Genomic DNA, 26,521 nt, shown 5'->3' on the forward strand with positions numbered 1-26,521 from the left:
ACCAGGTTACCCACACTTCTGTCTGACTTGGCTACAAAGTCAAGGGTCCCTACAACCCCTACCCCTTCAGGCTTGGTAATTTGCTAGAACAACTCCACAGAACTCAGGAAAATGCTCTACTTATTATTACAGTTTATTATAAAGAGTACAAATGAACATCTAGATGGAGATGTACATGTGGCAAAGTCTGGAAGGGTTCAGAGAGCAGGAGCTTCTGTTCCTGTGGAGCTGGAGTGTGCTACTCTCTGGCGCAGGGACGTGTCTGCCAATCTGGAAGCTCCCCAAATCCATCATTTAAGGGTTTTTATGAAGGCTCCATTATGTAGGCACGATTGATAAAATCACTGGCCGCTGGTGAGTAGCTTGATCTCCAGCCCTTTGCCCTCACCAGAGGCTGGAGGGTAGGGCTGCAAGTTCCAAGCTTCTAATCAATGTCTGGTCTTTTAGGCGAGCAGCCCCACCCTGAAGCTCTCTCCAAAGAGCTGCCTCTTAGAACAAAAGATGCCCCTGTCACCCTTACCACTCGGGAATTTCCAAGGGTTTTAGGAGCTCCGTGCCAGGAACTGGGGACAGAAAGCAGCTTTCTTATTATGCCACACCTAGTTTCTAAGCCAAGAAATTATAACAAGCAAATTCAGAAGAAAGATCAGAAGGTTTGCAAAAACTAAAAAGTGAGTCCTGTCAGGAACAAGAGAGACAGGAAAACCCTAAGACCCTGACACAGCTATCACTATCACCTCCCAAGCACGTCATTGTGTCACAACACAGGACAATTTGATGCCCTCCTGACAATCCTTAGTCCTTGATAAATGTTACACTGTTTATCTCAATATACTCAGACTGAGAAAACAGAGAAGTACATTCTAGGATATTCCAATATAATAGATTTCTATCAAAAATGATTAATGTTCCTCAGCTTCGAAAGGCAGGCAAACTTCAATTTCTAGAAGTTTCACTTATGTAAAATGATGCCATTTCTGATGATACCATAAAAAACCAAGGCATAATTATCAGGAAAATATATTTTGGAAAAATGAACAGATAGCCATAGTGTAAACAAAGCTGGGGGAGGGAAGCATTGTTTTACAGCAGACCACAGTAGCAAGGAGGGCTGAGAACCCACCAGGACACTAACTCTGAACAGGTCACACACTAAGCTTCTGGCACTGGAACTGCCCTGCTAGCAGGAACATCCAGATTAATAAACTTAGGTAACATCATGAAGGTATTAGAAATGATATATGCCAAAATAATTAGATACCATTCTCATATAAATAAAATCTTTTTAAATAAAAATAAGCTTGCCAACTGCTAATAAAATGTGGGACCTGCTTTTCACTCATGTTTTTGGTTATGCCAAAGGTTTACCTGGTTGTGCCTGGCAATTTCTGGTGACTTCAGAATCTTTCTTACCAAGGAGACTTACAACACTACTAATTATTAATGTCTTAAAAGGAAAATACCTTCAATGCCAAACCAACTTTTTTATTTTCATCTGTATATGGAGGTTTCCAGAGCTGAATTCTGTCTTCCCTTAAAAACTGGGTCAATTTTGCTTGGAGATATTTCTTTTGCGCCATCCTTGAAAGCAAAACAGTACATCACTGACACCCCATGCCACATTTCAAAGTGTTTTATAACTTAACTAATACACTGACGGGTTTTCTAGAGTAAGCAGAGGTCTCCTCCACTCCTCCTCCAGTTCAGTCTAACTTACTTTTAGACTAGGTTTTAACTAGCTCCAGGCTTCTCTAAAAGATATATATATTATATACAGACTGAAATATGTATTACATATGCAATTATATATATTACATAAAAATACATATTTCAAAGTTGCTAATATGTAGCAAGGTTTATTACACTTTTCTATTTCTTAACCTGCTATTATTCTCTAAGAGAAAAGATAAGATAAATCCCTAAAGTAGTGAACTTAAACAATTCGATGCAGAGCTTATCAATTCTCCTGTATATTGGCTATTTCAACACAAAAGACCAATCACCTTGGCAGGTAAACATGAAGAAAAGCTAGCTTGAACCATGAACTATCCATAACAAATATTTTCTATATCTGAATTTTTTAAATTAAAAATTTAGTGTTTACAATACTAGAAAGTTATGCATGCTATTTTGTGATAAAGCATAAAAGCAAATCTACATATACTATTCAAATCAATACTGGCTGGGTCATCATTTTACAGATGAGAAAACCAAGGCCCAAGTTTGTAAAATGACTCAATCAAGGATGCAAAATTAGGCAGCAGCATAACTAGCACTGGGACTTCTACCTACAACACTGGACCACTGGATTCTGCCTTCTATCGCGAAATCCCTTGCTGCTTCTCTGTCCTGTGCATGTAACTACTCTCTCCCAAAGAATCACACACAGCAATGGAGCTGTCTACTCCACCTTCACTAGCACACCAATTCAAAGGGGTGAGTGAGGCGGCTAGAGAGTCAAACAGCTGACAGGGGCAGTACAGCCAAAACAGACAAGCAGTAAGAAAAGTCAAAAGCTATTACTCTTGAAGGATGAAGACACATTCTAGAGAGTGAAAAAATATGTAAGAGTTAATGTAACCTAGATAAGTAACTTTCCTTTTTTTATTCTGGGCCTGTATTCCACACTCCCCAAAACTCAATTCACCTGATTTTTAAATCAAGTTTGAGAACTTAAGTGTATTCCATAAACAAATGTTTTAAAAGAAAGTTCAAATCTATTTTATATCAATTTGGAGGCAAGAAAGAGGGTAATCAGGATAGCGGGGAGAAAAGGGATAAAGAAAAAAAACACATCAAAGAGGGGGCTGTGTGCATCCAGGTAACCTACAAAAGAACCCCAGATTTTCAAGCACTAATAAACTGCTTCTCACACAGAAAAGCATATTAGCACTTACGAGCATTAGCTTTCCAAACACAAATAACTTACAGGACCACTACACAAAGTTAGTTCTCTACTGATAAATGTTCAGAAATTCCCACGGAAGTATCACTTGTGGGGAGAGGGCCATTTACTGGAGCCAAGCTATCTGTAAGGCTGAATGCACAGCCCTCTGCCATCCAAGTAACTACCTGACCAAAGTCTCAAGGGATTTCCTAAACCTAGTGTGCGGGCCCACACTCCACCGAACCAGCAAATAAACAGCAAGGAGGGTCTATGAACCACCACTTACGTTTGAGAAAAGATTACACCACTGTCTTGAAACTTACAAAACTTCACTTCCAGACAACCGAATAAACGAGGATACATCTTTTAAATCAAAAGGGAAAAAGGATTAATAAATCAGTTTCCGATTTTAACTGGAGAACTGAACGTTTCATGGATGCCATAGAATGTTCGGCAACACAGTCCCCACCAAAAGCAGAAATTCATTAGCACTACTGCTCTAAACTGAAAGCGAAAAGGTATAAAACGTTCCTTTAAAATTTCACTTTCACTTTTGTAATAAATCGATCAACGCTACCTTTCCCCAGAGCTTTTCAAATATATATCTATATATATATTCATTCAAAATACATTAATTCTTCTCTTAGGCAGACTATTACAAGAATCTTGTATTAAAAAATAAGAGTATGGGAAAGAGTTGAGAAATACAGAATCAGATCGTCAAGGCTGGAGAAAATGAAGTGTTTTCTCATTAAACAGCAAAGAAAATCTGTCTTTGCAAATAAATCCCAAATGGCATATCTGGAATTAGTGTTATGACTCAAGCTTTTTGTATGACTAATTAATTTTAATATATACATATATTTCTCTTTCTCCCTCCAAAGACACTATTCAATCTTCTTTTTAAGTACCCAGCACCTCAGCCCAGCCCAGAGCAAACCTAGGGCGCGGCGAAATGCCGGCGCAACCTGAAACCCCGGCCCGCCGACCCCAGTCCCGGCCGAGCCTCCGCGCAAGGCGCCCACCTCCCGCCGCTGCGGTCGCGCCCGATCCACACGGGGTTGGCGTCGGGGTCGCGCCGGGGGAGCGGGGGCGCCAGGCGGCGCGGCTGAGACCCGGGTCTCAGACTCGACGCTCGGCCGCCGACTCCTCACCTGCGCCACCGCCGCGCCAACCGTAACCCGCCGAATGCCCGGATGCGCCGGCGGCCGCCGTTTGTTTTCATTCCGGGTGAGGCCGGCCCCGCCCCCGCAGCCTCTGTCGCCGGGCCGCCCCGCCCCCACGCGGCGGAGAAGCAGGGTTGTGGGCGGGGCTAATGTGGGGGGGGCTGTGGGTAGGCTGTGGGCGGGGATAAGACGGACCGGGGGGTGGCGGGAGTGCGGGACAAGGGTGGGGCGGGGTTGGGGCGAGGACGCTGGCTGGAGGCTGGGGGAAGATGTGGGCGGGCAGAGGGAAGAGCGAGAAGGAGCTGGGGCGAAGACCCCACCCCGGACTTCCTGGGGGGCGGGGGCGGGACTGGCGGGAAGACTCGGACGGCTAGCTGCTGCGGGCCTCAGCCGGGAGCTGGGGAAACCGCCGGCCTAGCCTCTGAGGGTTGAGGAACTGTCAGGGCGGGACTGCTGGCCCGGCCCGGTTTGCCTGACTTCAGAGGAAATGGAGCCTGGCTTCGTTTCTCCAGAAACCTCGAAAGAGGCCAGAGCACCTGGCAGGAAGTCCCTTTTTCCCCCCCGAGGGAGAGTCTGGACCTTCTGCAGCCGGGTCCGCCCCCACCCCCCCACCCCGCCAGGCTGGGCCAGATGTGATGTTCCCCCTAAAGTCTGGCTTTTCATCCCGCCGTCCATCACCCCGCCGGGGCCTCCCCTGGGTGAACTTCCCAGTCCCTTGCCCTCGCGCCTCTCCGCTCATTGCTGGCCCTCCTGACCCGGTCCCCACACGCTGTCGGCGACGAGATTTGTGGAGATCCGCCTGCTGCCGAAGTGCTCTGCCGTCGGATGTGGCAATACATGTAAACCTCTGCGCGGCCGATGTCGGATGTCTAGGTGAGGAAATAAGACCAGGGTGCACAGGGGCTTCCCTGGCGGTCCAGGGGTTAGGACTCTGCGCTTCCAGTGCAGGGGGTGCGGGTTCCATCCCTGGTCGGGGAACTAAGATCCCACGTGGCGCGGCCAAAAAACAAAAATACAAGGGTGCATAAAATCTTGAGGGCATTGTGTGAAATGCTCAGAGGTCGAGAGCAGAGCCTGGGTGGTTGAGCACAGGTCCTGGCCGAGCTTTGAGAGATGGTTACACCCGCCCTTGGCAGGACCCGGGAATGGAAGCTAGAATCCGCCTCAGACCCCAGAAAGTTTACTCCGGTGAGGCTGTTGGCCCTTCCATTGCGAATGCCAAGGCCCTTCCTTGGACCCGCTCTAGCACTGCCGAGGGCTGGGGCTTGAGAGCTTGGGCCCGGCACCCGGCAGCCGGTTCCAGCCCTGGGTACCTGGGCAAGCTAACTGGCCCCCACCTCACCCGGGACGACAGTACCGCTACCCGCTGGAGCACCGTGGAGAAACTGCGCTAGGATCTGGTCCTCTCACTACACCGGGACAATCCCCAGGACACGAGTAGCCCCTGCATCACCTTTCCCAAAATGGATGTGTTGGGTCTAGAATCACACCAGGAGCCGCGGATGGTCTGAAAGAGGCTTTGCACACGCTCTGACACCCTCCACCAGGAGAGGGAAACACGACCCCCCCCTCCTGGTGCCCTCCCACTCTCTGGGGGAAGCCTCGGGTGGGATGTGCGCCTAAATCCATCTTCGGGCAGAGAAACGTGTTCCCAAAGGTGCCCTGTGTGCCAGTGTTCCTGGCCCCACCGGGAGGACTCTGTACACACCATGCGAGCAACATCCATTCCCTTTTTTCCTCTGCTGACCTGCAGGCGTTGCCCACGGGCCTGACAGGGCATAGGAAGCAGGCAGGTGGCTGTGTCTTTCCAAACAAGAGTCTCCTACCTCCGTAGCCTCCTTTGAGTACACAAACACTTAGGGAAAGCCTTGAAATTAAAGTTCTTTACCTTGGGCCAAATCAACTTCTTAGTCAAGGCGAAAGACAAATGGCAAAACGGGGGAAAATATTGCCAGTTCACATCAGAGACAGATCTCTTTAGTACATAAAGAACTCTCACAATTTGATAAGAAAAAGACCAAAATAGAAAACTGGGCAAAAGCTACTAAAATATGATTCACTGAAAAGGAAATACAAATGGTTTGTAAGCATACAAAAAATTACTCATCTCATTCATGATGAGATACTAAATATAAAACTATACCAAAATACCACTTTTTACCTCTCAGACTGAAAAAAAATTGGATACCATGCTATGATAACAAGGCTATGTGGAAATAGGCAGCCTCATACCTTACTTGTGGAAGGTTAAATTGGTCCAACTCTTAAGAGGGCGATATAGCAGTATCTATCAAGATGAAAGTGCATAATTCAACTTTTATGGTTCTTACTGTATTTTATTAATCTGCCTCTTTTCTGTTGTTCTTACATGTAGTGGCTTCAACTGCAATTTCTTGAGATGAAGAATTCTTCTTAATTTGTGTATGTGTTTTGGTTGCTGTGGGTTTTGTGGTGATAGAGAATCAGGGGACTTCTGCATAATTGATCCTACTTCCGGTGGAGTAAAACCAGAAAATCCTTAAACATCCTTTGCATGAGAGTGAAATTTAATGCTAAATGTTACCAATTCTTGCTAGAAAAAATGAAAAGAAATAGGAAGTTTTGGCAGTTCAGCTTTATTTATAGTTGCTTGGATCAGAACAATATACATGCAGTGGGTTAAGTTGTGTGGTAAACTAATTTTTTTATAGATGGAGAAATGGATTTAAAAAGAAAATAACTTCATTCTTGATTTTTCTATTTATAAATGGGAATTTCCGAGGAGTGGTTATAAACTAGAATTTTGGGGGGAATTTGAATGATGATTCATACTTTCAGTCTGATAAGTTTTCAGTCTCACTGATATTAGGAGATATGGTCATTTTATTCAGCATCTTGGCTGGATGAGAGGAATGTAGAAGGAACAGAGAAAACAAGCAGGTGGAGAGGAGGTTTGTTCCCATCTGATTGGGAATACATAATTTCATTCACCCTTGAAAATGATAGAAGCTGAAAGAAGTTATGGGAATATCAGATGAGAGTTACTCCGAGGCTCAGGAAACATGGGCTGGGAGGATAGATCTCAGGTACTATCAGAAAGGACCTGACCTGCTCACCTGTGACTCGGGTAGAATCATTCTAGAAGCATTTAGCCCTCATGTTCTGTGTCCTGGTTTTGAATCTCTGACATATCCTGGCCCCAGATGTTTAACACAAGTACTCCATTCGTCTGTCTCCCAAAAGATGCGTACGTAGGCAATGTACTAACTTTGAAAAATAAAATAAAATAAGGGCAGAGATGATGAAGTAAATTAAACCATGGTATCAATACTATTGAATTAAGTTCTGGGTAATCTATCTGTGTTCTACTGTTTAATCCATTTTTAAAGTTAAAAAGAATTCTATATACAACATTTGTTTTGTGATTTGAATTTAGGGATGAATTAAAACTAAGGTGACTATGGAGGCAAGAAAGTAGCTAATCATTGCTGTAGGCTTACAGTTTGAGAAACTTCTGTGGAATGCTAGAATACTTTTTTTTTTAAATTTAACTCCTTATAAATCACATATTATGCAAGAAAATTAAAAATAAAGTCAGAGGGGGACTTCCCTGGCGGTCCAGTGGTTAAAACCCTGTCTTCTGTTGTGTCTAATATACTGAATTCATAATTTTATTTAATGTACTTTTTAGCTCTAGGGCTTCCATTTGATTTATTTTTCCAGATTTCAATACTCAAGTAAAATTCTCCATCTTTTACTCTATTTTCTTGAACATGTTAACCGTAGTAATTTTAGTCAGGTAACTTCAGTATCTGGATTAACTGTGGATCTGTTTCTATTGTCTGTTCTCTCTGGTTTTTCATATATCCAGTAATTTTTTATTAGATGCCAAATTTTTTTTTTATAAATTTATTTTATTTATTTTTGGCTGTGTTGGGTCTTCGTTCCTCTGTGTGGGCTTTCTCTAGTTGCAGCGAGCGGGGGCTACTCTTCGTTGCGGTGCACGGGCTTCTCATTGCGGTGGCTTCTCTTGTTGCAGAGCACGGGCTCTAGGCACGCGGGCTTCCGTGGCTGTGGCCTGCGGGCTCAGTAGCTGTGGCTTGCGGGCTCTACAGCGCAGGCTCAGTAGCTGTGGCGCACGGGCTTAGTTGCTCCGCGGCATGTGGGATCTTCCTGGACCAGGGCTCAAACCCGTGTCCCCTGCATTGGCAGGCAGATTCTTAACCACTGCGCCACCAGGGAAGTCCCTAGATGGCAAATTTTGCTTGTAAAAAGTTGTAGAGGCTTCAAATGTTATTATCCTCCAGGGAGGGTTTACCCCTTCCTCCACGAGACCAATGAGAAGAGTAGCCAATCTGGTACTGAGTCACAGCTGCATTGAGATCCTGGTAGGGCTCAGTCTACCTCTGTGTCTCCAACTTCCACCTGGGAGCCTGGAGTTTGCTCTGCAGTGACCCACCCCATCAGCACCCCAGCAGGTCTCAAATGCAAATCTTCACCTTGCAAGTCTATCAAAAGCTTCCTCTGCTTTTCAGAGGCTTTCCACTTAAATTTCAGTTTCTTGAAATACAGAGTTGCCCAGAATCTGGCACATGTCCTTGGAATTCCCCACTCGGTCTCTGCCAAAATCTCTGCTGTTTGCCTGTCCCCAGCAGTGGCCCTCTGCGGATTCAAAGTCTGGATCCTCAGCCTCATGCCTGTGTCCAGAATTGGCAGATGCCCTCAGGGCAAATAAAAGTGGCTACAGACATTTGCTCACCCTCTGGGTTTCTCTGCTCCCTGGAGTCTTTTTGTTTTCTTTTGTTTTTATTTTTGGCTGCGTTGGGTCTTTGTTGCTGCACGTGGGCTTTCTCTAGTTGTGGCGAGCGGGGGCTACTCTTTGTTGAGGTGCGCAGGCTTCTCATTGTGGTGGCTTCTCTTGTTGAGGAGCATGGGCTCTAGGTGCGCGGGCTTCAGTAGTTGTGGCACGCATGTTCAGTAGTTGTGGCTCATCGGCTCTAGAGCGCAGGCTCAGTAGTTATGGCGCATGGGCTTTGTTGCTCCGCAGCATGTGAGATCTTCCCAGAGCAGGGATCGAACCCATGTCCCCTGCATTGGCAGGCGGATTCTTAACCACTGCGCCACCAGGGAAGCCCCTGCTTTATGGAGTCTTAACTCCTCCAGTTCTTGTCTCTTCAGCAGCTCTTCACTGCCTTCAAAGAGATGGATTCTGACATTTCTTTCTGGCTTTTCTAGTTGTTGTTAGTGGGAACGTTGGTCTGCTGCAAGCTGCTTTATAACCCCTGAGAGTGGACATTCAATTTATTGATGGACCACTGTGTAAATTAAAAAGTAAAAGTGATGGGACTTCCCTGGCGCGTTTAGCAGAAACCAACAATTATTACTTAAGAAAATAGGGGTTTATTTTTCTCCCTTCAAAGGAGTCCAGAGGTCTGTAGTCCAGAGCTGATACCATCACTGAAGGTTCTTTTAACCTTCCTTTTGGAGAAAAACATTTGTACTTTGATGGAAAAGTACCCATTATCTGTTAACACACCCTTCCACCTGATCAGACCCAGGAAGCTATTTCACAACTCTAACTAACTGTAGGTAACTAATAGCAATGCAGAATTCCTGTCTGTAACTAAGCAGATTCTGTCCTTTCAGGTAAAGGTTCAAGTGTCTTCCCTCCTACCCTGTGGAAAGCCAGTTTTACCTCCATTTTCCATTCATTTCAACATTCCTTTACTCCATATGAATTTGTGCTTCTTGGCACCTTATAACATCTGCCTAATTTCCCTCATAAGTTCAATAAAATCTTTAACATACGTTCTTTTTTTTTTTTTTTTTTTTTCGCGTTACGCGGGCCTCTCACCGCTGTGGCCTCTCCCGTTGCGGAGCACAGGCTCCGGACGCGCAGGCTCAGCGGCCATGGCTCACGGGCCGGTGCCCAGGTTCGATCCCTGGTCAGAGATCCTGCAAGCCATGTGGCGTGGCCAACAAACAAACAAAGGGAAATTTGAATTTACAGTTTTCTTATCCGAACAGACCAGCTCTAGTATGGTGGCTCCACAGTGCAGACAAAGAGGCTTTTTCCATCTCATTGTTCTGCCATCCCCAGGGTGCTGCCCACATCAGCACAGTCCCAGGTGGCTCACGACTACATCCACATTCTAGGCAGAGAGTAGGGGAGCCTCAGTCAGAAGCCGCATCCTCACTTTTGCTTGTATCTCCATTGGCCAGCACTTAGTCACATGGTCACCTGGGTGCAAGGGAGGCTGGGAAATGTAGTCATAAATTTTGACAGCCATGTGCTGACCTAGGTCAGGGATTCCATCATAATTACAGAGCAAGGGAACTGGATATTGATTGCAGACAACTAGTTGCGAGGTTGTTTCTAATGATTCACTATTTACAGTGGCGAAGGTCATCTTCGATGTAAAGCTTTTTCTATACTTAGGGTTTTTGTTGTGGTTGTTGGTTGCTCTATTTTGTTTTGTTTTGTTCGGTGACATTCCCAGAAGTAGAATGAGTAGATAAAAGGGTACAGATCTTAGACTCTCCATACTTACTGATACATTCTCTTTACTCCCTCACCAGAATTGGATACTATAATTTTTTGTTGAATAAATTTGACATATAACATTGTGTACAGGATGTTACATTGACATTTATATATTGTAATATGATTGCCATTGTCACAATATTCATCACATTACATAATTATCGTACAATACTCTTGTCTGTATTCACTATACTGTGCGTTAGATCCCTGTGACTTATTTACTACTCGTTGAAAGTTTATAAGATACTATAATATTTTTTTAATCTGCCTTTTTCAAGGGAAAAAGAAGGAGCAGGGAGAGGAGGAGAGCTGAAGAGGAGGAAGGAGATATTTTGGGGCTCTTGTGATGTTAGTATGTGTTTCATACTAGCACGGCCAACACCTTCTGGTGTTTGCTTACTGGCTGTATTTTCTTTTTTTTTTTTTTTCCTCGGGCCTCTCACTGTCGTGGCCTCTCCCGTTGCGGAGCACAGGCTCCGGACGCGCAGGCTCAGCGGCCATGACTCACGGGCCCAGCCGCTCCGCGGCACGTGGGATCTTCCCGGACCGGGGCACGAATCCGCGTCCCCTGCATCGGCAGGCAGGCTCTCAACCACTGCGCCACCAGGGAAGCCCTATATATTCTTTTTTATGAAACCATTTGCTAGTGTCTGAGTTAGACCCTGTGAGGTCAAAGATCAGACTCACTCAGGAGCCTCAGATAACGGAGGATTTACTCTAATGGTTCACGTGGGAGCGTAGGAAGAGCCGAAGCTTCAGCCTCGTTGGGCCTCGTGGTAACACAGTTGGACTCCGTGGAAACTAGATTATAATTCTTGACTAGAAGGATCTGGGGCAACCCCAAGATTTACAGGATTGATTGATTTACTGCCTTCTTAGCAACAGGAGTTTGTTTACCTGTTCAGGTGTGTCTCTGCTTCTCCTGGTTTTGCCATCCACCGGCTTCCTCACCCTTGCTGGGAAGCCCCCCCCCCACCTGCTGCATTAGCAGGTGCAAGTCTGGTATAATCAGCACTGTTACTGGGGAGACCCAAAGCACAAGGCAGGCTCAGCCCTTTGTCTCTGGGTTTATTAAAACACATCCATAAAGGTATCTTTAAGTTTTGTTATATCACAAGTCACACTACAGAGACTATTCAGATTATCTATAATTGTACCATTGCCTGGTTCAAAAGCTAAGTGAAAAAGAAAAGGGAACAAGACCTTACTTGGACTTATTCTACCAAACTTTGCAGTGTCCCTCGAGCTGCAGACCAGGGAAGGTAGGTACACCCCACCACTTTCTTTTAGCCAAAATAATTTTGAAGTAATGTTAACCAATTCATAAATGTTAGCCATATTTAATAAAACTTCCTCTATACCTTCTACTCTGTAAATAACTAATAATAATAATAGAATGATAGTTAACATTTATTTAGTACTCCCTACGCACCAGGAACTATTCTAAACACATTGCATGTGTTAATCATTTAATCCTCGTAACAACTCGATGAGATAAGCGCCATCATTACCTCCGTTTTCCAGATAAGGAAGTGAGGCACAGAGATCTTAGGTAACTTGGCCAAGATCACCCAGCTACTAAGAGGCAGAGAAGGATTTGAATCCAGTAGTCTGGCTCCAGAACCCGTGTTCTTCACCACGCATGCTTACTCATTGTTTTTACTGCTTCCTTGTTCCTCTGTTTGTTTTTACTGTTTGCTGAACACATATGGTTGAATTTATACAAGTTAATTTCTTATGCATGTGACTCTGTTAAGGAAAAACTGGAACTAAACTAAATGTCCATCAATACACAACGTTAAATGAATGATAGTATGTCCTTATTATAAACACGATGCAGCCACTAAGAAGAATGAGGTAGATCTATATGCACATAGAACATGGGAAGGTGTAAAACTGTAAGAAGCAAGTTACAGAACAATGTGTCTAGCATAGTCCCATTAAAAACCCGGTGTATGTGTGTATGTGCATGTACAGATGCAGGTATATTTACCTCTAAGAACATTGAAAACAGCTTGGAAAGATCTCACCAAGAGGGATTGAGAGGGAGTGAATAGAGCCTTTCACTTTTACTCTTTATACTTCAGAACTGTTTTAATTTTGACAAGCACGTATTACTTCTTTGAGAGAAGAGAGACTTGATCTTAAATTTCTATTTCTCCCATCGGTGCCTAGCACAGCAGATGCCTAGTCAATATATACTAATTTATAATAATTCCCTAGGAACACTTATTAGAAATTTCTGTTCTCTGATTACTCCATAAATTTCAAGATGAATCTATTTTGGACACATTACACGACCATAGACATACCCATTGTCTTTGCTAGGAACCATACATGCCCTTCCCATAATATGAAGAGAGTGTCAGACCAGAAGGGACCGCCTCTCCTGAAGCGGGTCTGACCAAGAGGGACACCCCCTTAGTCCAAAGAGGCTGCAGTGTGGGAGGTGAGCCAGGCAGGAGAGGCAACCAGACTGGAGAGGCTGCTGGAAGAAGGCAGGTCCCGGGATGCTCAGAGCACAGGGGCTTTTGTACTAGGGAAGGTCCTGCAGGGTCCTGCTTGGCTTCAGTCACCCCTTTTCTTTGATACTCCTCAGTCCTGAAAGGGAAGAAGTGTGGGACAACAAAGGGAATAAAGTTCCGCATAGAGATTAGTCATAAACTTAGTAAGGGAACTCTGTTTTAGGGGGACTCATTTTCAACAAGGGGATTAGCCTGTGGCAGGAGGAAGCCCCCCAAGTAAGACAGTGCGGTTAGAGGAGAGAGAGAACAAAGGAAACATGATGTCAGACAAGGTTGGAGGGATGAGCCAGCCTCGTGGGGCCCAGCATGACTGCCCCTTGGGAGCAAGAATCCACTGAAATGGTGAGAACCAGTGTGCATGGTAGGACTGCAGAAGAGCGGCCCAAACCAAGACATAGCTAGAGATTGGACCTTCCAGGGGTTGTAAGGGATGGGCTGCTGGAAGTGGGCAGGACAGAGGGGTCAAGGTCACTCCCACGTTTCTGGCTGGGTGGACAGCAGTACCAGTCACTGAATGGGAATGGGAGGCCCTGGAAGAGAACTGGCCTGTTTCATTTCTGTTTTTTGTTTTTAGGAGGGAGAGGTTTGGAAGGACTCAAAAGTTCAGTTTTGGAGATATTAAATTTAAGTTTGGAAACGTCTTAGAGATGGGCAAGAGGGATGTCTGGGAAGAATATGACTAAAAGAGGAGAGATCTTGGCTAGAGATATAACTATGAGACATCTGTGCTCATGCACAGAAATCGAAGGCATAGGCGTGGATGCGTAAGAAAGCACAAGGCTCAGAGCACAGAGATGAAACGTGGTGCAGGGGACTTGTCAGAGGCTCAGAGCTCTGACAACGATGGATCCACCTTCTGCAGATATAAGGAGAATGAGTTTTGAGAAACTGCTCCAGCAAATGTGCCAGCCTGAGTGGTCACCAAGAAGAAAACTAGTGAGTGCGGAGCAGGAGCTGATTTTTGCAGTGAGGATGTGTAGAGGAAGCACAGGTGTCAAAACAGAAATGAGATTCGGGCAAAAGCTAGATACCTGCACAGACATCCCCAGGAACCAACAGGCAGAAGGTGCTTTGGTGGTCGCTGAGCTAAACATTACCCAGAAAGGTGGGTTTGAGCATTTTGTCAGTTTTTTTCTTTGCACACTGTGAAATTACTGAGTGCAGCACGCACTGACTGTATAGTGGGAAGTATCAATATCTCCTCTTCACGTCGGAGGAGTGCCACAGGCTGACAGCATAAGTGCCCAGGGAAGATGATGCTGACACCACAGGAGCACGCAGAACCAAGGAAGGACGCAAGAACTGATTGTATCATCAGCTGATAGACCATAAAAAAGAATTGCTAATGATGGATCATGGCATGATTTCTTTTTTTTAAAAATTAATTTTTATTGGAGTATAGTTGCTTTACAATGTTATGTTAGTTTCTTGCTGATCACTGCATGATTTCTGGCTTATAACTCGAGTCCAAAAACTTTTGTGGCATTGCTGTAAAAAAACCCTTCCTTTCTCTTATACTTATCTATGTGGAAGTTTCTCAGCACCAGCACCTATAACAATAAAAAAAAGGAACTGATCTGATGTTAATGTATCTTATTCCAGTAGAGAGATAAATAAACTGATTGGGAGAGAAAAACAACCTCATTCACCTCATTAAGAGATGCATTTCCAATAAAAATTTACTTTTTTATGTTTAACAATTATGTACCAAAATTAGCAACCAATATATATTGCTTTAATCAAATACATGTTACTAATAATGGCAATGATAACCCTAACCAGAAGAAACTTTTCAGTACTTAAAGACTTCTGATCATAGGATATAAAGTTTCCTTAAATTTTAATTTATATTTATGTTGCTGAGAAACCTGATAGGAATAATTCATAAAAGACTTCCAAACATAGCATGTATTATACTAGGATAAAGTTAGATGTGGGAAGTGGTTGGAAAGACAAGTTTAGGAAGAAAAAGGAACAGTTAAAGAAGAACTTATATATTTTTTTTTATTTATTTATTTACTTTTCTTTTTCTAAATCCCAAGCTCCTAATTTATCCCTCACCCTTTTCCCCTCTGATAACCGTAAGTTTGTTGTCTACGTCTATGAGTCTGTTTCTTCTGTTTTGTAAATAAGTTCATTTGTATCATTTTTTTACATTCCACATTTAAGTGATATCGTGTGATATTTGTCTTTCTCTGACTTACTTCACTTAGTATGATAATGTCTAGATCCATCCATGTTGCTGCAAATGGCATCATTTCATTCTTTTTAATGGCTGAGTAATATTCCATTGTGTATATATACCACATCTTCTTTATCCATTCATCTGTTGGTGGACATTTAGGTTGCTTCCATGTCTTGGCTATTGTAAATAGTCCTACTATGAACATTGGGGTGCATGTATCTTTTTGAATTAGAGTTTTCATCTTTTCTAGATATTTGCCCAGGAGTGGGATTGCTGGATTATATGGTAAGCCTATTTTTAGTTTTTTAAGGAACCCCTATAATGTTCCCCACAGTGGCTGCACCAATTTACTTTCCCACCAACAGTGTAGGAAGGTTCCCTTTTCTCCACACCCTCTCCAGCATTTATTATTTGTAGACTTTTTGGTGATGATCATTCTGACTGGTGTGAGGTGATACTTCAATGTAGTTTTGATTTGCATTTCTCTAATAATTAGCAATGTTGAGCATATTTTCATGTGCCTGTTGGCCATCTGGAGGTCTTCTTTAGAGAAAAGCCTATTTAGGTCTTATGTCCATTGGGTAGTTTGCATTTCTTGATGTTGAGCTGTATGAGCTGTTTGTATATTTTGAAAATTAAGCCCTTGTCTGTCGCATCATTTGTAAGTATTTTCTCCCATTCCGTTGGTTGTCTTTTTGTTTTGTTGATGGTTTCCTTTGCTGTGCAAAAGCTTGTAAGTTTGATTAGGTCCCATTTACTTATTTTTGCTTTTATTTCTTTTGTCCTGGGAAACTGATGATTTATGTCAGAGAATGTTTTGTCTATGCTCTCTTCTGTGAGTTTTATGGTGTCATGTCTTATATTTAAGTCTTTAAGCTATTTTGGTTTTATTTTTGAGTGTGATGTGAGGGAGTGTTCTAACTTCATTGATTTACATGCAGCTGTCCAGCTTTCCCACTGCCACTTACTGAAGACACTGTCTTTTCTCCATTGTATATTCTTGCCTCCTTTGTCAAAGATGAATTGACCAAAGATGTGTGTTTATGTATTTTTAAGTGGTGGATATCAAATTGCTATGGTATTTAGATATCACTGCATGTATAGCCAAGAGTCACATAAGTCTTATTTTAAAATATGTTAATAGCTGCACTAAATTTGGAGTTGCATCCTTTTAAGCTTGTGATGGAAAATTTTAGGTGGAAGATTGAAAATTGTGAGGGGTAACTTTGAAGACAGCACCTTGCCACATTTTGGAATCATCCCGAGTTTAGGGCTCTCTCTGTGGCGAGATTCAGAACTTGAGTCTGTCATCAAGCAAGAACTAAAAGTGCCATGTTCTGAAAGCCACACCCTCCCTGGGATCATCTCTATAAATCATGAGCCAAGTAGGATTCAGTCCACCTGTTCATACTGGACCATCACATCCTATCTCCACCTTGGTTCCCCTCCCCTCAAAAGCAGGAAGAGATTTCACTCCTCTACCCAAGCTCGGAATCAATCAGGAGGGCAAAAAAGCGAGACAGAATAGTACCCTACACACCTCACCAAGCGGGTTGCTTGATGATCTTTCATTAATTTGCCACAGGTTTATTGAGTACCTACTATGTGCAGGCGTGATACTCAGTAATCTACTGTTAGGCTGCCGTCCACTAGTAGAATCTGCCCTCTACTTCTCTTTTGAATAGCTTAAAGAAGCACTTAAATAAAAGAGGAACCCAGCAATAACTAACAACCATAGGTTTTCACCAAAAAAAAAAAAAACAATTAAAATGATCCACGAACATTTAAAAAGATGTTCAACCCCTCTAGTAATTAAACACAAATTAACCACAATGAGAAATCACTTGCCTGCTATTAGACTGACCTAGGTTGATAATATCCAAGTTTGACAAGGGTGAGGGGACTGGGAAATACGCTTCTACATAATTTTTTGGTGAAGACATAAATTGGTACAAAAATTTGAGGGAAAGTGAAGAATATTAAGCTTTTTTAAAGTTCATACCTTTTGATTTGTTGATTTCCCATTTAAGATGACCGTCATGACCCTGGCCCAGCCTGCTGCTGGGATTGTCAGGACCTTTGTAAGACTTTGATTACATGTCCCCAACCACTCCCATTTTTGAAGAACAGCCTCTTGGGGCTCTGCTCCCAACACACTTTTCAGTGCCGAGAATGGGGAGGGGAGTGGACGGGTGCCCGACTCAGCCACCCGGGGATGCAGGGGCTCAGGCGGCACTTCTCTCTCTATCCCTGCCCTCTTTCCCCACCACACACACACACACACACACACACACACACACACACAGGGAAGGATAGTAAGAGCACTGGGCTCGTTTTCCTTCCTGTCCATAGGAGATTAGATTGGATGACCTCTCTGAGTTCCCCATCCAATTAGATCGGATGTTCCTCTCTGAGTTTAACCCTACTTCTGCCCTCAAGGAATCTATAATGTAGTAAAAGGAGCAGGAGATATATCTTAATTCATGCAAACATTTATTGAATGCTGCTAGGCAATAAAGTTTAAAGTATATATAATTTTTAATTTTATTTTTTTGGCCACGCTGTGTGGCTTGCATGATCTCAGTTCCTCGACCAGGAATTGAACCAGGGCCCCGGCAGTGAAAGCCTGGAATCCTAACCACTAGGCCACCAGGGAACTCTAAAATATATAATTTTAAAACATCGTTTTTTCATAGAGAAAAATGACACAATAACTAAATACAATATTAGGAATGGAAGTAAATATTTAGAATGAGAAAAATATGTTACAAATTTTTTTAAGTTGAAAAATACCACAAACGTTATAAAATCCAGAAAAATAAAATAGAATTATTAATTATCTGCTACACCTTTATAACATTTTTTCCTTATAGTTTCTGGCTACAAGTTCTTTGGCGAACTCTTTAAAGGACAATAATCTTGTCAGAGAAATTAAAAAGATGGTCTTACCTAAAAAAAAAAAAAAAAAAAGATGGTCTTCCCTCCACCATGGTGGATAAAAAGTTAGTGATTTAGTAATTTAGAAAAGTTTCCTTCACCTTCTGTGCCAGTTGTCAATTTATTGCTTCTCAGCTCCCAATATCTCTTCGTTGTTGTATAATTAATTAATTAAGCTGGACCCTGGAAATATTTGTTTGCCAGCTGCTATGTGTTAAGTTTCGCCAGCAGAGGGCGCTGTAGGGACACTGGAGGAGAAAGGGGTTTCTCTTCCTGGTTCAGGTGCGTTCCTGGTGGCCACCTCCTGTAGCACAGGGGGATCCGCCAGCATCTGGCTCCTGCAAGACACAGGGTTTCCAGCAGCACGTGCGGCTTCCGCAGCACTTAGCTCCAATGATTCCCAGCAGCCAGTAGCTCCCTTGGCACCCCCGGGGCAGCTTCACGGGGGGTTGTGGCCCGTAAGGCACTGTCCTGTGAACAGATTCCCCTGGCATTTTCTCCCATGGCTTTGGGGCAGGTTCTAAAGCATGACACCTCCCCGTGGATGGTCCCTCTGGCACCACAGGGGCCGATTTCCAGCAAGTTCTGTCAACCTGGCACCTCACTGACTTCTCTGCCTTGCAGCGAACCAAGACCTCTCCAAGAAGTTCTGGATCTCAGCCCTGCAGAGGGACCGCTTCCGTGGGAGCTCTGTCTCACCCGGGGTGATGGCCACTCCCTGCATCTGCTGTGCCTGCGTTCTTTAAGTAAGCATCTTTACTTCTTTCTAGCCAAACCTTTATTACTCTGATCCCATGTTAATGTTAATTCTTTAAAAAAAATTTTTTTTCAATTGAAGTAAGTTGGTGTACAGTATAGTGAGTCACAGGTTTTAAAGGTTATGCTCCATTTAGTTAGTTATTTAGTTAGTTAGTTATTTAGTTAGTTATTTAGTTAGTTATTTAGTTATTTAGTTATTATAAAATATTGGCTATACTCCCTGTGTTCTACAATATATCCTTACAGCTTATTTTATACCTAACAGTTTGTACCTCTTAATTCCCTACCCCTGCGTTGCCCCTCCCCCTTCCCTCTCCCCACTGGTAACCGATAGTTTGTTCTCTATATCTGTGAGCCTGTTTCTTTTTTGTTATATTCACTAGTGTGTTGTATTTTTTAGGTTCCACATGTAAGTGATATACAGTATTTGTCTTTCTCTGTCTGACTTATTTCACTTAGCATAATACCCTCCAAGTCCACCCATGTTGCTGCAAACGGCATTATTTCATTCTTTCTTATTGCTGAGTAGTATTCCCTTGTATATATGTACCACATCTTCTTAATCCATTCATCTGTTGATGGACACTTAGGTTGCTTCCATATCTTGGCAACCGTAAAAATGCTGCTATGAACATTGGGGTGCATGTATCTTTTCGAATTCGTTTTTTGTTTTTTTGGATATATACCCAGGAGTGGAATTTGGGGGTCATATGGTAGTTCTATTTTTAGTGTTTTGAGAAACCGCCACACTGTTTTCCACAGCGCCTGCACCAATGTACATTCTGCCAATAGTGTATGTGGGTTCCCTTTTCTCCACACCCTCGCCAACATTTGTTATTTGTGTTGTTTTTGATGACAGCCATTCTGACAGGTGTGAGGTGATATCTCATTGTGGTTTGCATTTCCCTGATAATTAGCGATGTTGAGCATCTTTTCATGTGACTGTTGGCCATCGGCACGTCCTCTTTGGAGAAACGTCTAAAGTCTTCTGCCCATTTTTTTAATCAGGTTGTTTGTTTTTTTCATGTTGAGTTGTATGAGCTGTGTTTATATCTTGGATATTGACTCCTTATCCATCACATCATTTGCAAATATTTTCTCCCATTCAGTAGGTTGTCTTTTTTTTAATAGTTATCAGTGTTTTTTTTTTAAGGTTAACAAAGCCTTTTTATTTTTTTTAGTATTTCTTTATATTCTTTATTTTTTTGCTGCGTCAGGTCTTAGTTGTGGCACGTGGGGTCTTCATTGAGGCACGCGGGATCTTTCGCTGCAGTGCGGGCTCTTCGTTGTGACGCGTGGGCTTCTCTCTGGTTGTGGTGTGTGGCTCCAGGGCGCGTGGTCTCTGTAGGTTTGCGGCATGCAGGCTTAGTTGCCCCACGGCATGTGGGATCTTGGTTCCCCAACCAGGGATCAAACCCGCGTCCCCTGCATTAGAAGGCGGATTCTTTACCACTGGACAACCAGGGAAGTTCCCCAATAGGTTGTCTTTCCATTTTGTTGACGGTTTCGTTTGCTTTTGCTATGCAAGAGCTTTTTAGTTTAATTAAGTCCCATTTGTTTATTTTTGCTTTTATTTCCTTTGCTTTAGTAGACGGATCCAAAAAAATATTGATTATGTCAAAGAATGTTCTGCCTGTGTTTTCTTCTAGGAGTTTTATGGTTTCTGGTCTTACATTTAGGTCTTTAATCCATTTTGAGATTATTTTTGTATACAGTGTTAAAGTTATTTCTTTATCTTAAACTTTCTTGTTCAAGTTGCTGTGAGGTTTCTATCTCCTGACTGGACCCTGACTAATAACATCTTTACAACCCATTGTTGGTAAATTTTAAGGATTACTTTTGCATTTAAGGAAATCTCTATCAAATTTCACATATGAGTTGTAAGGTTTCAGGGCATTTTGAGTTATTTTGCTCAGTGACTAATCTTAAAAACCCTTTGAATTAATGACGTTTATTAACGTCATGGGAGTGTCATGGATGACCTCCCTGAAGTGGCAGTCTGTGAGTTTTATTTTGTCGTTGTCAATGTCAGCATTTCATATCAAATTAGCAAAGAAGTTACATTCTTTTCCAGTGTGTTCATGCGATTCATTAACTGGGTCATCAAACAATCCCAAAATCTATTCATTTCTTCTATTGAAAATTTACATTTTCCCCTGAATCAATTACTGCTTTTTATGTGATCTGAAAGTTGTTATAATTTGCTTCTCAATGTCAGAATAATTTATATTGAATTTCTTTTTCATCTTCACTGCTTTTGTAGAACCTACTGATTTTAAGTTGAATTTAAAGATGCCAAAAGAAGATATCCTATAACCGCAATCTAGAGTCTATAATTTCTCACTCATTTTATTAAAATGTTCCGAAACAGTTTTTGAAATTGCAGTTAAAAGACGGTATCCCAGTTTTTCTCAGACATACCATTCCCATCGATAAAAGGGGGGAAATGTACACGGTACTTAATTTATACTCTGCCCAAGGGGCGAGCAGAGGGCACATCCCAACAACACCTGTTACAGACAAGTCAGAACTTACAATTTTCTCTGGCCTGCAGAGCTGAACCTCCCTTCTTTGGACTCAGTACTCCCTCCCCGACCCCAGCATCTGAAGTTCTTCACCTCTTTTAATATATTTGTATTCATGTGTCTACAGAGACCCTTTTATCAGACAAAAATCACCTCCCCCACCCCAAGCAGAAAATGCCAGGCACCTCACCCTTTCAGCCTCCCTGGCAACTACAGGGCAAGCACATATAAAAGCTTCCACCAATCAGCCACATCCCTCCCAGACCTCAGATGGGAAGCTAGTGACTAAACGAGGTCGGTCTATGCAGACTCATTTAGCCCTGGTACAGCTACATCCGGTGTCCAGAGGCAGCGGCGGTAGCAGCTCTAGCTGCCTGGAGCAGTAGAGTATGGGGGAGGTAACACTGGGGGACTCGTGAGGTGAGATCGTAAGACGCCATGGACCTCACTGTGCTCCCCGGGACGCTCCTTCCTGGGACCCAGCCGCCATGCCGTGAGGAAGCCCAAGCCAGCTCGTGTAGAGCGACCACACCAAGAGGCTTGTGTAGGAGCTCTGGCTGACAGCCGGTCTCAACTGTCAGACCTGCAGTGAGCGAGGAAGCCTCCGCAGGATTCCAGCCCCAGCTGTCGCGTTGCCCTAGCCTTCCGGTCTTCCCAGCTGAGGTCTTGGACACCGTGGAGCAGAGACTACTTTCCTGTCTTTGCCTCTTCTGGGTTCCCAACCCACAGAACCCAGGTGCATAAAAAACCCAGTCATTTATGACACTCAGTTTGGGGGAGGTTGGTTCTGCAACAAGCAGACAGAAGTGGACGGCAGACCTATGGGCAGGGTTAAGGCAACGAGCTGCCCCAAGAAGGGCCCTACCTGGACAGCAACCACGCCCAGGCCTGACCTAGACAGTCGTGTTAGCAGAGCCCATGAAGGCTGGAGGTGGGCGAGAGGCCGCCCGAAGGGGCAGTCGTCCTGAGGCACCAGAAGGCCCGGCCTCCTCGGTCCACCCCTGAGCACCTGGGGGCACAGCCCCCAGACCCAGCCAGACAGGAAGGGTGGAGAATGAGCCTGGGGGCGCAGTGGTGGTACAAGGGGGACACCCTGCGGGGCTGGAAGTTGAGAAGTGTGGACATGGGATTTCCCTGGTGGCACAGTGGTTCAGAATCTGCCTGCCAATGCAGGGGACACGGGTTCGAGCCCTGGTCTGGGAAGATCCCACATGCCGCGGAGCAACTAAGCCCGTGCGCCACGACTACTGAGCCCGTGTGCTGCAACTACTGAGCCCGCGAGCCACAACTACTGAAGCCCACATGCCTAGAGCCCGTGCTCTGCAACAAGAGAAGCCACTGCAGTGAGAAGTCCGTGCACCACAACAAAGAGTAGCCCCCGCTCGCCACAACTAGAGAAAGCCCGTGCGCAGCAACAAAGACCCAATGCAGCCAAAATAAATATATAAATAAATTTATTAAAAAACAAAGAAGTGTGGACATGTATAATCTCCCATGAGTGACCAAGATGTGGGGTGGTAAGTGCTTCCATGAGGTGGGGTTTCACCAGCCGGTGAGGAGCTGCACGTTACAGACACTCCTTGGGTGCGGCCGAGCGCAGTGACAACCACTTCCTGCAGCTCATTTGTCTCAGAGCCCCTGTACAAGCAACGCTGGTAGATCCCGCTGCCCCGAGGCCTTCCTGGCTGCCCTGATGACAGCGCCCATATATCTCGGAGGGAGTGCACAGAATACTAAAAAATTTAAATGCTGCAATCAGGACTCTGAAAGTAATGTTGCTGGAATTATTGAGGGAAATCTACAAGTGAAATAACCTAAAAGGCTGCAAACACAAATGACATTAAATTAGCAGGGACTCAGGGAGCACAAGAATGACTCGTCCTTCCTGGAAAAAGAAAGTGGTCAGAGATCAAATCACAAGCCAGGAAGGACAGGGGACACCACCCCCAAACCCCATATTCCCGACACGGTGTCCTTGGACCCCAGCCTTTAAGGAGTTGACCCCAACCTCAGAGGATAAGTACCGCCAGACCTTGCTTACCAGCAACCTGGACGCCAACCTGAGCACCTGGGTCATTTCTGAACGGAACCCGTGTTTCATCTGGCTCTGGTTCCCTGTGAGGGCTGGCTGCTCAGGACCCTCTGACAGGGGCCATCCTGAGGACCCTGACCTGGGGAATATGGCGGTGACACGCAGAGCAGTGGGATGTTATGTTGGGACACGTGCAGAGTGGACGTAACTGCCCTTAGCACTTACATTCTCAACATGAGCTTAAAATGCAGATCCTCACGTCAAATTTTGCCAACAGCACCCCCTCTGCTCTGGCCCACTGTCCCCTCCTTCCCCAGCGGGACACCCCATGATGCCCCCAGGGCTGAGCAGCTGAGTGCAGGTGACCTTCAGATGAAAGGCTGCCTCTCCCGATGTGAGCACCTGAGCACAGGCAGGGAGGAGAAAGCCCAGGGCGGGGGGCTCCAGAGATGGGGTTCTAAACTCAGCTCTGTGTCTAATGAACAGTGTGACCTCGGGCAAATCCTGTGCCCTGTCTGGCCTCTGCTCAGTGTCTGGGTGGCTCTAAGATCCCTCCTGGTGCCGAGACTCTGACTCGGTGGGGAGAGAAGGGAGAGTCGTGGAGAGTCCTCCCAGGGTGACTTACATGAGCAGAACCCACTGCCCTTCCGTTCCAAGAGGAACCTCTACCTGCTTGTCGGCCTCAGCTGCCTGGGTCCTCTCTGGTGTGACTGGGCTTGGGTTGAACGCAGCAAGGCCATTGTTTTCTCCATGGAAAATAAGGAGCAGGGCTCCGCTACTGCCAGATCAGACTAGCCTCCATGATAGGGTCCCACCTCCCCTTCCCTTGATATCCCAGCCAGCCTGGCCTCCTGACCCCAGCACACAGTCACCTGTGCACGCACACACGCACACCCTGCCGGTTCAGTACAAGCTCAGTGTTTCCCTGATGTGGAACATCTAGCTTTCCTCTCTGTCCACCCATCTGGTATAATCTAGCTCAAGTTTCACCTCCTCTGCGAAGCCTTCCTGGATACATCTTCATGCAGCCAAACAGCATCAATTCTCCCCCATTTCAGCCGTAGCACTTAGTGCCCAAACTGTAGACTAAGGTCTAAATAATTTCTATGCAATATTTAAATGCAGCTTCAAACATGCAAGCCAAGAAATGTCACCAGCACATGCCTTGCGTGGTCTTTTTTCATTCATCACATTGAATACTTCCAAGGACTTTTCTTTTTTTTTTTTTTTTGGCTGCGTTGGGTCTTCGTTGCTGCACGCAGGCTTTTTCTAGTTGTGGTGAGCGTAGTTGCTCCGCGGCATGTGGGATCTTCCCGGACCAGGGCTCGAACCCGTGTTCCCTGCATTGGCAGGCAGATTCTTAACCACTGCACCACCAGGGAAGCCCCTTCCAAGGACTTTTCATCTGCAGACTTAACGATACTCAGTTCGGGGAAATGTTCATGTATTTTTACAAATTAATTTCTTTCCTATATTTTTTGTTCCCTGTTTCCAAAACTGCAATTTGGATATTCTGGATTTATCTTCTAATTTTATTTTCTCTCCTAAATTCCCAGAAGCGAAGGTCATGAAATACATATTGAAAGAGTACCCTAAATGCCCCATACAATGTAAAGTTAGACCCCCCTCAAAAGCACATCATCATGAATTTTCAGGATACTAAGGATAAAGAGAAAACTCTAAAAGTTTCCAAAAAGAAAAAGAATAGATTTGATAAGAAAGATCATGGATCAGAATGGCCTCAGACTTTTTTTTTTTAATGTATTTATTTATTTATTTTGGGCTGCTTTGGGTCTTCGTTGAGGTGCGCGGGCTTCTCATCGTGGTGGCTTCTCGTGTTGCTGAGCACGGGCTCTAGGGGCGTGGGTTTCAGTAGTTGTGGCACGTGGGCTCAGTAGTTGTGGCTCAACGGCTTAGTTGCTCCATGACACGTGGAATCTTCCTGGGCCAGGGATCGAACCCATATCCCCTGCATTGGCAGGTGGATTCTTAACCACTGCACCAACAGGAAAGCCCGGCCTCAGACTTCTTATCAACACTAGGCAGTAGCAGTGCCCTCAAAACTCTGAGGGAAGGTCATTCCCAAGCAACATTTATAAACCCAGCTCAGCTGCAGAGGGTTAGGATGAAATAGACACGTTCACAGGTGTGTGGTCTCAAGACTTTATCTCTCACACACCCTTTCTCAGAAAGCTACTGAAGGATGTGCTCAGTCAAAATGGGAGGATAAAGCAAGAAATTAGAAGAAAGAGGATCCAGGAAATGGGCTGCCACCCAAGTGAGAGGAGGGTAAGTCCAGGATACCGGCTGGGCCCCAGACGAAAATACCAGCCCATTTACATCAGAGCAGGGCAGACGGCCCCAGGAAAGAGCTCTTCAACACACTGAAGTTAACAGAATATCTAATATAGCTGAGTTTATACAACTTGTAAATTGGTTAGAATTTGGTGATAAAATAGTGATAAACCTACAGAGCATGAAGCAAAAGCCCACGCAAGACAATTAATAAAATCCACAGCAAATGAAACATGGCAGAGAGGAAAGAATAACCATGGCTCATCCGTGAGTAGCAGTTACCTAACCTGTTAAAGGGGAAATGGATCTAACCCCAAATAAGATGTAACTGGGAAGTGAGGAGACAGGAAGTGTAAGGGGGTGAAGAAGAGCTAAATCTTCATCCTCCATCCTTAGCAGAAAACACCTCAAATGAAAAGCGGAGATTATAAAACTGTTGTTTTGTGACGTGGAGGTAAAGCATAAAAGAATCAGCTAAAAGCACAGAGAGCTGCCCCCGGGAATAGGAAGTGGAGAGGAGGGAACTGCTGCTTTTCTTACCAGCCTCCTGTAACTATTTGACTTTAGTCTGTGTAATTTTGGTAAAATTACAAAAAGCGAGACCCTAAGGAGTTGAGTGGATGTGCCGCGTGCGTGGGCCGGGCCTACTGGCCACCCTCGGGAGGTCCCCCGGTGTGTCGCGTCACT

The 26,521-nt window shown here is 44.5% G+C and overlaps 2 protein-coding genes across 6 annotated transcripts in view; one reads left to right on the forward strand and one right to left on the reverse strand.

Annotated features, from left to right (window-relative positions):
- NUB1 (negative regulator of ubiquitin like proteins 1) overlaps window positions 1-4,160 on the reverse strand; it is a 28,035-nt gene extending 23,875 nt beyond the window's left edge. Inside the window, exons 1-3 of one of the 3 annotated variants that reach the window (XM_060305104.1) lie at window positions 3,913-4,077; window positions 3,174-3,250; window positions 1,464-1,581 (exon numbers count right to left, since the gene is read on the reverse strand). In XM_060305104.1, coding sequence (XP_060161087.1) covers window positions 1,464-1,581; window positions 3,174-3,250 — 195 coding nt within the window. In that variant the 5' untranslated portion in view covers window positions 3,913-4,077. Of the gene's footprint in view, window positions 1-1,463; window positions 1,582-3,173; window positions 3,251-3,912 lie in introns of all 3 variants that reach the window. The other 2 variants (XM_030854258.2, XM_030854259.2) reach the window with 2 other exon arrangements.
- WDR86 (WD repeat domain 86) overlaps window positions 1-26,521 on the forward strand; it is a 91,348-nt gene that overhangs the window by 52,501 nt on the left and 12,326 nt on the right. For 2 of the 3 annotated variants that reach the window (XR_009565236.1, XM_060305112.1), the window contains exon 7: window positions 18,848-18,969. Coding sequence is in view for 2 of the 3 variants with exons in the window: in XM_060305112.1 (XP_060161095.1) it covers window positions 18,848-18,931 (84 nt within the window). In the remaining variant the exon portion in view is untranslated. Of the gene's footprint in view, window positions 1-18,847; window positions 18,970-22,680; window positions 22,830-26,521 lie in introns of those variants that run through there. The other variant, XM_060305113.2, reaches the window with a different exon arrangement.

This window comes from Globicephala melas, chromosome 9, assembly GCF_963455315.2.
Source record: "Globicephala melas chromosome 9, mGloMel1.2, whole genome shotgun sequence".
Taxonomy (NCBI): domain Eukaryota; kingdom Metazoa; phylum Chordata; class Mammalia; order Artiodactyla; family Delphinidae; genus Globicephala; species Globicephala melas.